General features: G+C 39.4%; 1 protein-coding gene across 2 annotated transcripts in view; it reads right to left on the reverse strand.

Annotated features, from left to right (window-relative positions):
* Window positions 1-360: 360 nt before the first annotated feature.
* Window positions 361-12747, reverse strand: part of rnf19b (ring finger protein 19B) — a 40432-nt gene continuing 28045 nt past the window's right edge. For both annotated transcript variants that reach the window (XM_023394829.2, XM_087170621.1), the window contains exons 3-10: window positions 10148-10347; window positions 6849-6993; window positions 6350-6512; window positions 3361-3475; window positions 2741-2881; window positions 2464-2653; window positions 2236-2370; window positions 361-1167 (exon numbers count right to left, since the gene is read on the reverse strand). In XM_023394829.2, the coding sequence (XP_023250597.1) occupies window positions 720-1167; window positions 2236-2370; window positions 2464-2653; window positions 2741-2881; window positions 3361-3475; window positions 6350-6512; window positions 6849-6993; window positions 10148-10347 (1537 nt within the window). In that variant the 3' untranslated portion in view covers window positions 361-719. The remainder of the gene's footprint in view (window positions 1168-2235; window positions 2371-2463; window positions 2654-2740; window positions 2882-3360; window positions 3476-6349; window positions 6513-6848; window positions 6994-10147; window positions 10348-12747) is intronic.

The following is a 12747-nucleotide window of genomic DNA, read 5'->3' on the forward strand; positions in this document are numbered from 1 at the left end:
CCCAGCCCTCCTCCTCCGCCTCCTCCTCCTTCTCTGTGCAGAGAAAGTGAGATTCAAGTGCAGCTTCTCTCTTTGAGTAAACTTTAACTCTGACCAGTGCAACAGAAACTCGCTGCCCTTTTAAACCTTTCACACGAGGCTCGGCACATGCAGACTCATGCACACAGCAAATAATACAATTTCAAGGTCATCTGAATATAAATAGAGGAAAAGAGGAAAATAAAGCCACGATAGTTGAGTACAAAGTCCACATTCATTCACACATCGTTAAAAACATCCCCCTCGTCTTCAGCTCACATCCTAACGGTCCCTCTCCCTCTGCTGTGCTCGGTGACACTTCACCTTCTTTCATCATTTCAGTTTTGCAATATTTCTTGTGGAAAATTTGTACCTCTTGCTTTTTTTCTTTTCTTTTCTTTTTTTTTTGCTTAAGTAGCCAAGGCATTTTGCACCAAGGAGTAAACATAAATCATCATCTTATAAATCTCAGAGGTAGAACCCTGACAATTTACTCAGTGAGGAGATTGACAGGTAGATAGATAAGACAGACAGACGAGAGTGAACAAACGCTGTCTGTGTTTAAGACGGTGTCTGTGAGGCGCAAAAGCAGCAGATGAGTAATGACAACAGAAAGAAAAGCCATGAAGTCAGGGAGAGTTTAGATGTAAATGTCGGGGATCAGTTTGTTTTTTTGTGCAATCCTGAGAGCCGCTCTTCTCTCAGACATAGAGGATGACGTTGCTGTCTGCGGGACAGTGAAGGCCTTCGGTGGAGGGGTTCAGGGCTCGGCAAGAGGGGGGCTGGGCCTGCTGGCCGGCCGCCAGGTGACAGCTTTTGGGGTGAGGCGAGTCACAGTCGTCGGACGTCAGCTCTGCGATGTCGTCCGACTGCGTGTCCGACATCTCCAGGTCGCTGCGGATGCTCTCCGGCTGAGCCAGGGTGACGTCTCTGAGCCCCTCCCTGATCGACACCCCCGGTGAAAGTCCCAACGCCGAGCCAGACAAAGCCCCGCCCCGTCTGGAGCTGCAGTCCTGAGGCTCCTCGCCTCCTGAGGCGGTCGCCATGGCAACGGAACCCTGGGGTGGGGTGAGGTCCTCTTCGCTGGTCAGGCAGAGATGGCTGGGTTTGGTCTCGATGTCCACCTGGATCTCCAGGTTGGTGCACTCCCTGCAGGAACACATGGTTAAAACATTATGCTTCTGATGTTAGAAAACCACTGGAGAATATAACAGAGAATTTAAAGAGGATTTTTGTGAGATCGATAAGAAATGTATTAAAAGAAAGGAAGTGTTATGTCAAATATTGAATGGCTTTATATCAAATTAGTTATAATTATACATAAATATTAAGAGAAGGAGGAGATTTGAATGTAACGTGTTTGCCGCTTTGTCTTGAAAAATTGAGATTCAGCTGTTTTTCCTGTTAATGGTTTTAAGATAAAAGATTGTATTAGCTAAACAATATTATATAATATGGTTAATAATATCGTGTGCTTTACACTTATGGTCATTTATATTTTGTTAATAAATTTCTGTATCCACTAGTAAATATAATATCTTGTAAAACATTTTTTTTTTAAAAGATGATTTTAATTTTGTAGTATCTACTGTTTATATTAGTCACATGACTGGTCATAAAACTGGAAACTTTACTCTCCCTTGCTTTATTTCTCTTAGTTACTCTGTATTGGTTTTTATACACATGATTGTTTACATTTTTTTTATCTGATTTTCTTCTCTTTGAAATCTATTAATTAATTAATTAATTTAATTTATTTAATTAATTGATTCTACTTTTTACTGTCTTTGTCAAGCACTCTGTAATGTAGCTTTTGAAAAGATTTAAAGAAACTTTATTTTCATCTTAATTTCATTTTTAATATTTAATCTTAACCTAAAAACCATATATTAACTGTAAAAGGGAGAACAAAGATTTCCTTCAACAGCAGCCACATGCTTTAGGCCTGTGAGCCACAGAGGAGACAACAACATAGGATCATGGCGTCAACCTGTCAAGTCCTCAGATTAGTTTTAATCCTGTCGAGTTAGTCACATCACGTCCAAATCAAAACTTAAAGAGTGACAGATGAGTCAGCAGCAGGTCAACTTCAAAAAACTCATAACTCTCAGAGGAGAGGAGAGAAGCCAAAACACATGAGTGATGCAATAAGAAAAGTGAGATTTCAAGAGAGAGCTCAAAGACACCACAGAAGAAGACAGCGGCCTCCTGCCTCACCTGTCAGGTAGTGTGTAGGAGGAGATGATGGATCCGGCCATTCCTCTGGTGCTGGCACAGTCACTCCCTGCTCCCAGGCTGCCTGTCTCCCTCTGGGCTGACTCTTTAGCCAACTCCCCCGCTTGAACCTCCAGCCTGCAGCAGAATGAATACACACACTGATCAGTTACACTCTGCTATCAATACACACCATGAATGAGCGGGAAATCCTTAATCCCTGATCCTCACCTGCTGTATTTGCCGGTGCGGGACCCCAGTGCCCCTCCCGCCAAGGTGTTGAAGTGTGGCGTGTCACCCAGAGCCCCAGGGGCCACAGAGAGCCCCTCACTGGGGGAGGTGGTGCTCAGACCGCTGACTGCCCCGTCCAGGCTGCTCTCCCCAAGGCTTGGAGACTTGAGCGCTCGCCACGCGTCCGCCACTGCAGAACGACAGAGAAACCAAACACATTAACGATATCCTGGTCATCAGTTTGTAGGAAATGTCAGCATCAGTTCAGTGTCCTCACCTGTGATTGGTCCGTCATCCTCATCGAAGTCAATTCGTACGCCTCTGCCCTTCCCTCTGCTCACACCACAGCCCCCTCCTCGACACAGAGAGATGGGCACCACGCCATACACATAGGCCAACATGATGGGAACGCCGATACCTGGAGAGGGACAGGTTATACCCCAATTTAAATGTGAACTTTGAACTGTAATTTTTAGATTTTGTGTTTAAGAAAGAAAATCAGTGGATGACAAGTTAAAATTCATTGTGTCCTCGCAGTTGAATTTCCTTGAATTTTTGCTTTGAACTGTATGATCCCAATAAAGTTCAAGGATTAAGTGACGAAGAAAGCAAAGAGAAAATAAAGAAAATAACGACATTTCATTTTGCGACTATATATTTTCAAATTCTTCTATTTAAATTTTAAAGAGATACATTTTGATAATCTAAGTGAGCATCAACAAAATGTATCAGACTTTGGTTTTCAGTGTTATTCATTGGATTAAATGACAAATCACAAACGATGGATCTGAAGCTCTTCTCCTGATGTAAGTGAACAGCAGTGGTGTCTCCAGACTCCATCCTTGGTTTTTATTTCGGCCATATAATAAATGATGGTGGTGCTGTCGAGGTTCTTACCCACGCTGACTGCTGCGATGACAGGGGCGGTGATGATGGACAGGGCCACGCCTCCTGTGATGGCCAGGTTCCTTCTGTGACGGGACGTCTTCTTCAGCTCGTAGTGGGCGTGGATCTGCAGCAGGGGAGAGAGAGGAAGAGGCAGAGAGAGAGAGACACGCTTTAACGAAGTAAACAAACACTTCACTAACAACATAACTGAGCTGAAGACGAACATAGACAGAGGTGAAGGTTAAAGGTTGGACATCAGACTTTAGGTGATTTTAAAATGACAAAACCATAAACACAGAAAACAGTAGATGATTCACTTAATTTCACCAAACTGACTAATGAACACAGTCGTGTTGAGTTACTGTTGGTTATTATCCAATGAAGTCTGACCTATTAATTACAGTATAAATCATGAGTTGGTTTATATTGGACCTATTTTCTGATCAACCTGTATTTATCTACTGTGGAGTTCAAACAGCTTGTTGTTTTTATTTTTATAGTTTTCTTGTATTATTCTTTTGTCATTACATTTTGCCTGAATTTTACCCTGACAAAATACTGTCAGACTCAACCACACAGATTACAGAAACGCCAGATTATTGTATTTAGTTTGGAGCATGAACCATCAGGACGTCTATGTTCTCATCACTTAACCTGCAAATTGAAGTTTCTTTTCAAAAAATATTTTTAAATGATTCAAACAGAAATATACAATGTTTTAGTTCCATATCCTGCACCCGCCATCTTTATTTCCTCAGACTCATTTAGGGATTTTAGAAAAGCTGTCCAAATTTCCCCCCAACAGTTTGTAAAATTTTCTGGTTATTTTAACTTTTTCCCATATTTTCTAAATTTATTTGCCAGTAATGTAACTTTGGAGAAATGTCAACCCTAATGTATTTATGGCTAATTTTACGGTAACTACATAAATTATCATAATCATCTTTTAAAAAAAACTCCATGTGTAATTTTTGTATTTTTGTAAGATATAACTCCTCCTGGGTTTGTCTATGGAAAATCTCCTCGATGGGCTTCTCTGGAATAAACAACACTAATTACGAGAATGAACACAGAGATAAAAGCAGACATACTCGCTGAGTATAAACCAGTGTCCTTTTCTGCAGGGAGACAATATGAATCATCACTGATCTACATTTCTTCCAGACAGCTCCTCAAGCTTCTTTTTAAAGAACAAAATCTGTGTCATAACTTGTCACAGAGCAGCGGTTCTCAAACTTTTTTTTCTGGCATGCCCCATTTCACACACTGAAAACAGTTCAATGATTTCTAATAAAAAAAAGATCCAGGTTGAATTTAGAAGATAAAAGATAAACACGGTAGCATCAGAAAACTCTTATTTGTTTATTTTTCCTCCTTAAATCATATTAATTCAATTAATTTCACTCCAGATTTTCCCCCTGGTCATCCTCCACCCCCCCCACCCCCACCCCCCCCCGACGTGTGTGTGAGCTGCTGTATCTAAGGAACCAGTTGATCTGACTAGTTCACCTCTTCCAATACCTCACACTGAGTCAGAGCCTCACCAGGCTTAGACTTAGTGATGCAGTTTCATTACTGTCCATAAGAGAGCGCCACAGTATCTTAATGTGAGGCAAAAACCTTACTTCTTAACATCTTGTAATTATTTGAAAGAAGATTGTCTCTTAGGAAATTCTTTTTCTAATGAAGCAACAACACAACAATCGGCAAAAACACGACAAAGCTTTGACAAAAGAGTTATTTCTTCAGGTTTTGTCTTTTGAAAGCCGTCCATGATTGGTAAGTATGTGTCAATATTTCATCAATTTTAGACCAATTTAATGACCAAACAAAAGGCACACTAACCAAGAATTTTTTAAATAATACAAAATACACACTGTAGATTCAAATACAGTTACATACCGTAAATATACAGTACTTTACTTACAAAATTGTGACCAGTATTGTGTTGTAAATTTACAAGAATACAGTAAAGAACTGCAAATTTATTTCTAGTGATAAGAAACTGTAAATGTAACAGAACCTAGCAGGCGAAGCTGCTGCCAGTTAATTACTGTAAATTTACAGTGTGTCCCATTCACTTCTTGTGAATCTTTTAATATAATTCAACTGCTCTTCGGTAAACAGGAACTGACAACACTGTCATTTCGAGAAAACTTTTAACATTGTGCCAAAACGAGGAGAGAGAACAATGAAACTCAGACAGAAAAAGCTTTTTGTTCTGCAATGTTGTAAATTCCAGTTAATTACCTCATGAGGATTGTAAAAGAATGAATGTGGCAGCACTGTAAACTATATATATGTGTGTGTGTGTGTGTGTGTGTGTTGTCACAACTCTGTGGTTTTCCACTTCTGGTTTCTGTAGCAGTGTGGACAAAGATGGCGTATAAAGTGACCATAAAGATTAAGTAAGTGTGAAAAGCTACGATGTGAGTAGTATAAAGAATACAAAGCTCCATGTTACGATTATAAACTCCTAAATGATGTTTCATAATGCTCCTTATCCGTTCCTCTTAAAAAGCCCCGTCATCTAGAATTTCATTTCATTTTCCTTTTCTCAACTTCTATCCAGGATTTAACTTGAAATATTTAGGCTGAAATTTTGAGTTGAGCTCTGACTTAAGTCAAAAGAATATTTTTTATAACCACAAACAACAAAACTCAAATGTTTCAGTTTACTACCAGTAAAACAAAAAGAAAATCACATGTAAGAAACCAGAACAACTGAATCTTTGCCATATTTGCTTAAAAAACAATTTAAACAATTTTTGAATTATAAAAATTGTTTTCTGTCAATTGATTAATCCAAATAAACCAGAGCAAAAGAGACAAGAGTAGACATTCAACATGACAAAAAAATAACTATTAAAATGAATTGAAAAAGCAAAGAAAAAAACAAAACAGAAGCTGATCTTAACCTGTCTTAAATTATATTTTAAATAACAAGCATGAGCTCATTTAAAGGTCGGCTAAAGTTTCTTCTTCTGCTGTGTCTTACCTTGCGGCCAACGTAAACAGGGATGCCGATGACCATAGCGGGAACGGCGATGCCTGCGATCAGGGTGATGCCGACTGGAGCTCCGATCAGAGTTCCTAGCTGCCACAAAATCTTCTTCTTCCTGCTCCAAGGCTTCTTCCCCCAGAACGTGCAGCCGGATGGACTGATGGAGGGAAACACATATGGAGGGAAAGAGGTAAAGCAGGTGAAGAAAATTCAGGCACATGTAGTCATCTATCTGTTGCAGAGAGAATCAATGGGCCTGTAGTCATTAGGTCATTTGGTATCATCTGCATAATTATGATAGTTGATGTTATTGTTTTTTATAATGTGGCCCAGTGGGAGCATGTAAATGTTAAACAAAAGGAAAAACACATATAATGTGCCAAAGAGGGTTGTTTGGTCAACTGTGTCAAATGCAGCACTTAGACCTAATAAGACTAGAGCTGAATCTCCCGTAGGTCTACTGTGAAGTGGACAGAAATAGATATTTTAGTACCTGAGGTAGTGCAGGTCGGAGATCTCCTTCATGCAGAGCCAGCAGAACTCACAGCCACAGACGGCGCAGGTCATGTGATTACAGCTCCCATCGTTCATCTTGATGATGTAGGCGCCACAGCGAGGACAGGGTTTGATGTCATCAGCTGGAGACAGAGAGAAGGGAAAGAGAGAGAAGATGAGCTTAACCTTAGAGACATTGCTCAGATCAATTGTGTGTGTGTGTGTGTGTGTGTGTGTGTGTGTGTGTGTGTGTGTGTGTGTGTGTGTGTGTGTGTGTGTGTGCTTAAAAAAATCGAGTAGTTAAAAAGAATATTTCAACATTTTGGGAATGCTTATTAAATTTCTTGCAGAGGGTTAGTTGGCTCTTTAAGCTAAGCTAAGCTAACTGACAGCTGGTTCCACTTTCATGTTTGCTGAACTAACGTGAGAGCGATATGATCGTCTCATGTAACTGAATAAGCGTATGTGTGCAGTCCCCGACTTCACTGAAGCCCCCTCAGTTCCTGAAGTGTCTTCCTAATTCACTGTTGTTCTGAAACTCAGCTGTGAACTTCAAACCTCAAACTTCAAAACATCAGCAATGACTCCGGAAGAAATTTGAGTTTTTAGACACTATAACAAAATGGTGTATCTTTATATCAATTAATATTTATTCTTTCCTTTTTTTTTATCTGGCTAAAATTATTACACCACTTCAACTAAATATATGTGTTATATAGGGTTAAATTTGCTTCAAAGTAAATAAAATAAAATGTCAAAAAACATGTTAAAGTTGTTTAAATGTAAGAAAAACTAAACTCTACTACAAATGTTCCCTTTAGTTGTATTTTTCCCTCTTCTGTTGGCAACAAAATCAAACCTCATTAGAGTAATGGATTGAACAATTGCAGCACTTTGTCCTCTAATGCATTTTAAGGGAGAGAAAGCCAAGAAGCCAAAAAAAAAGTCAATTTACTGTGTGTGTTTGAATTTCGGATGCTGGGAATGCTCTCTGCTCTTTAAAGGGCATTTTGGCATTTTAACTTGAAGAGACTCTTGAAGTGGGCGCTGTGTGTGTCTGTCTGGGTGTAGGAGTAGTTGTTATTGTTTGTGTACTCTGTATTCTGCTGACACGACTTAACACACTTCCTCTCATCTCTCTTTTATTGTCCTTTCTTTTCTTTCTTTTTTTCCCCCGCTCTCTCCATCTCTCCATCTCTCCCTGCCGTGTCGTCTCCTCTCTGTCTCTGTAGATCTGTATCCAGTTGACTAAGCAGCAGGTTCAGACAGACAGACAGACAGGGAGGGAGGGAGGGAGGGAGCGGCCTGGATTGTTTTATGAGTCAGTTTTGGCTCGTCTGGATTGTTGTCTTCTGAATACTTGGCAGAGAGAGGAAGACTGCAAGTGGTGAATTAAGAAGAGAGAGAGAGAGAGAGAGAGAGAGAGAGAGAGAGAGAGAGAGAGAGAGAGAGAGAGAGAGAGAGAGAGAGAGAGAGAGAGGAATGACTGAGGACAGCTGGAGGGATTTACTTCATAGATTTTAATCAAAATGTGATTAAACACACACATTTTAGAATGATTGCACGCACCAGCACGCCTATTTGTAGTGTGTTATGTTTACATCTATCATCACTACAACAACACTAAAATCTGTTTCCCCCTGTTTCCAGTCTTTATGCTAAGCTAAGCTAACCATCTCCTGGCTGTAGCTTTATATTTTCTTCACATTATTATACGTCCTCTGAGCAGCTACTTCTTCAGGGCAAACTGGACGCTACAGTGACTCGGTATCGGAAAGTGACAAGACAGGCTGGCTAGGCTGGAGCTAGCTGGTTAGCATGCTAACTTCAGTACAAGAAAATAAGCGACGGAAATAGAGGCAACACAAAAGGGTTGCTTTCCACCACTGGAGACAACTCTTGGTGAGTTAAAGAAAAAAAAGTTTGTTGCTGACCTCACACAGTTTCTTCTTAACTGTAAACAGCTGTTAATGCTGATGTTAGCTATGTAGCAATAACAAAACTAACAAATAGCTCAAATAAAACATAAATCATGATGCTATTTCATAGACACCACTGCATGTCTTGTAAGTGAGCAGTTAGTGATAGTTAATTCATAAACCCAATTAAAACTGTTTGTGACCAAAATTTTCTGCAATTTGGTAAAAAAAAAAAAAAAAATATATATATATATAATTAGTAAATCATTTGTTCCTGTGACATTTTTAAGATTCTTAAAAATTTGATCATTTCCTTCTGTGGTGATGAAAATTGTGAAGTGAAAAATATTTTAGAAGAAATGTTTCCTTTCCAACTGATCTTGATGTATTTTTCTCTTCTCCATTTTAAAATAATTCTGCTCTAGAAGCAGTTCACAAGTGTCTAAAACATGCATCACAAAAGTCACAAGATGTTTTCTCTTAACTTTATTTAATAATACACTCCCTCATTTTGTTGCAGAGCCTACAGATCTGAAAGATTTCCTCCAAGAACACAACTGATTTTCTAAAATTCAAATGTTCTGTAACTGTTTTCAAAGTTTTTATTGTTTTAAAAGAGCTGGAAAGAACTTTTAGAGTCGCATCTTAAACTGATTATTTGCTCAAAAGCACTTCAAAATCAGTCTTTGCGTGTTATAATTTTAATCTGCGCCAACAGAGCTGAGCTATTCATATCTCTTTCTGTGGTTGGTGGATGATTTTTGATGACTAAAATTAGTGTGTATGAACTTTAGTCAGTAAATTAAAACCACCACGTCTTTTTGTAAACCTCACCAAACTGGAAGTTCAGACTGAGCCATGTTACAGTGACATTTTAAATGACAGGATGCACAGTGCTGCAGTCATGAAACTATGAAGTGGAGAAGCTGTGATATAAATAGTGTCTGATGCTTGATTGAACGCGGTGCACTTTCCCCAGCTGTGGGAACGATTGGGGATCTGAAGCTGGTAGAACAGACGTAAGACGAGTTTGACTCAGCTCTGACAGACTGAGCGGATCGACATGTGATAAAGGCTGAGTGACAGAGACACCGAGGCTCGCCGACTTCATAGAGGTGTGAAATATATTTTCAGGTCGGAAATGCTGGTGGAGAAGATTTTATCTGTCTGTTTATGTCTGCACCGAGCACACACGCACAGACACACAGACACACCCACACACACACATCTGCACAATGTGAGTCTGTGTGAAACCATGGCACCTGTGTCTGGCTCTGATCCACTCACTCTCTAGAGAGGCTGAGTGTGTGTGTGTGTGTGTGTGTGTGTGTGTGTGTGTGTGTGTGTGTGTGTGTGTGTGTGTAGTCCAGGTTCTCACCGGGCCCCTGCTCCTGCGTGTAGCTGGGCGAGTGGTTGCTGTGGGTGTGCAAGGATTGCGCCCTCTGTTGGCGGGCGGAGTCGCAGGTCTGGTTGGGGTGCCAGGCCTGTTTGCAGTGGTAGCAGAACTCAGCACCGCAGCCCTCTCTGCGACAGACCAACCTGGGACAGCTGGCACAGCCCGAGGCGATGACGGCAAACCTAAGTGAAAGTGGCAGTCAGGGAGAGGAGAGTTCAATAATGAGGAACTGAAGGAAAAAATCCACAAACACTCCTGCAGTAAATTAAAACTTGAATCAAACGAATCTGTGAAATATGAAAGTGCTGGGTGTCTGAACACCTCCCAGACGGTCTGCGCGAAAACTGGGAAGAGCCAAAATAATCAAACTTTTTTTTTCGCTCAAAGCAAAGCTAAACGGTTTGTGGGCAGGTAGTGATTGATTTCTTTTCAATTCATAAACCCAATTAGAGTGCTTGTGACCAAAATCTTCTGCAATTAGGTAAAAAAAACAAAACAAAACAAACTATAATCAATAAATAATTTGTTCCTGTAAAATGTTTAAGACTCATTTCCTTTTGTTGTTGTATTAATTCATATATGTAAAGAGGGAAAACATTTTGTAAGAAATCTTTCCTCCTCAACTGAGCTTTTCTTCTGCATTTTAAAATATTTCTGCTCAAGAAGTAGTTCACGTGTCTAAAATATGCACCACAAGAGTCACAAGATCGTTTTTATTAACGTTTTGTTGCTGAGACTAGTAGACCCACCAGATCTTATTTTTTGTCTCTTGACTCCTTTTTTGTTTTAAATCTTCTGTTGCTAAGCAGCTATCCATTTTAATACTCTGGTGGTCCGTCTGTTGACAACGAGTTCTGTCATTGGCTTAACACAGTGACAGGCCTTAATACGAGAAAAAAGAAAAAAAAGGAGTTGAATGGAGTTTCTTATGTTTTAAAGATAATTTTGTTTTAAATGATATAAATATATCATATTTATTTATTTATTACATCTTTTCTTCAAAATTGTACTGTTTTGCGAATTATTTGTTGGCCCACTTGCAACCCCTTGGCAGCCCACAGGTTATGAACCAGTGACATACAGTAAATACTGTGTATCTGTTTGCTGCAGCACTTTCTTGAAACCGCATGAAGCTGACACTGAGTGAAACATTCAATCCCAAACCACCATGTTTGGCAACACATTGCGTAACTGAGACCTAACTTTGGAAAGACTGCAAACTCAAGCAAGAGTTTCCGAGGGAAGAAGATCTCCAATGTGGCCACTTATAGGCAACATTAAGTATCCTGAGAGCTCTCTACAGACTGAGAGGAGATTTGATCAATGGAGCAATCACTTAGTAACAACAGTGAGGGAGAAGGGGAGAGAGACAGGATGAGGTCAATCAATATGGATGTCACAAGAGAGAGGAGATGGAGAGGAGCAGAATGAGGTGTGTGAAGATACAGCTCTGATGGAGTGATGCTGAGAGGACACTGAATTTTAAATTTGATCTATTTATCTTTCTGTTTATTTATTTATTTCAAGACGATTCTATGATTATTTTCTGGATTATTTTCCTTTTAATACCTCACTTTTATTTCTGGTTATTTTATCATTTTATCTTTACTATTTTGTCGTCATTTTTATTAGATTTTTAATTTCCTACCTTTTATCTCTGGTTTTACCTCAATACATGTACTCTGTACTCATACTGTTTTAGTATGTGATTATTTCATCTTTATCACTATATTGTTATCTTTGCTTTCCAGTCTTCAGTGTTTTCTCGGTTCCTGTTATTATTGACCTAAACTTTTTGTTTTTATTTATTACTTGGTCATTTATTGTTCTGTGGGTAAATGTATGTGTGAGTGAGGGGGGTTGTTTTTTATTGCTCTTATTCTGTAAAGCACACACTACATTGATTGATTGATTGATTGATTGACATCCACAGAAGTTCAGTTCATCATTAGAAAATCCTGTAAATGTTCATATATATTGCACCAAAACAAAAGAATGAAAGAAATCACTTGTACCTAACTTTGAACCAAATTTCATTAAGATTTCTTGTGTTTTTAGAGACATCCTGCTCACACACAAATGTGACCCAAATCATCATAACCTCCATAGTGGAGGTACATGGTGCAGACATTTTTCTAACTTAATGAAAAATACAACCTAAGACTAACCTTTCCCTTTAACATTTTTAAAGCAAATAGTGGTAAAAGTGGCAGAAAAACTGTGACATTTTGGAACAATAAAAACTAAAGAAGGAAACTGAAGAGAGGGAGAAAAACTGAGACATAAGAGGTTGTCAATCACTGGCGAAATCACAAAGGAGGCCTGTCATGAAATATTGTCGCCAAGCTAAGTGGGAGAAAACATGTTGGAGGAGTTACAATAAAAGCAGGCAGGGACTTTAACTTTTTTTGCCCTTGTTCTACTCTGACAAAACAAGGCTGCTGCCAGTTTTCAGCACTTTAGTCATGTTTCCAAGGTATGCTGTTAAAAGGGAGACGAGTGTAAGACGCGATAACGCGGCAAACTTGTAATTGTTTTGGCGCCCCACCAACACGGTGGCCCCAACATGTCCCTCATTACCA

The sequence above is a fragment of the Seriola lalandi genome, unplaced genomic scaffold, assembly GCF_002814215.2.
Source record: "Seriola lalandi dorsalis isolate HSWRI2012SDOR001 ecotype SW California unplaced genomic scaffold, Sedor1 jcf7180002054954, whole genome shotgun sequence".
Taxonomy (NCBI): domain Eukaryota; kingdom Metazoa; phylum Chordata; class Actinopteri; order Carangiformes; family Carangidae; genus Seriola; species Seriola lalandi.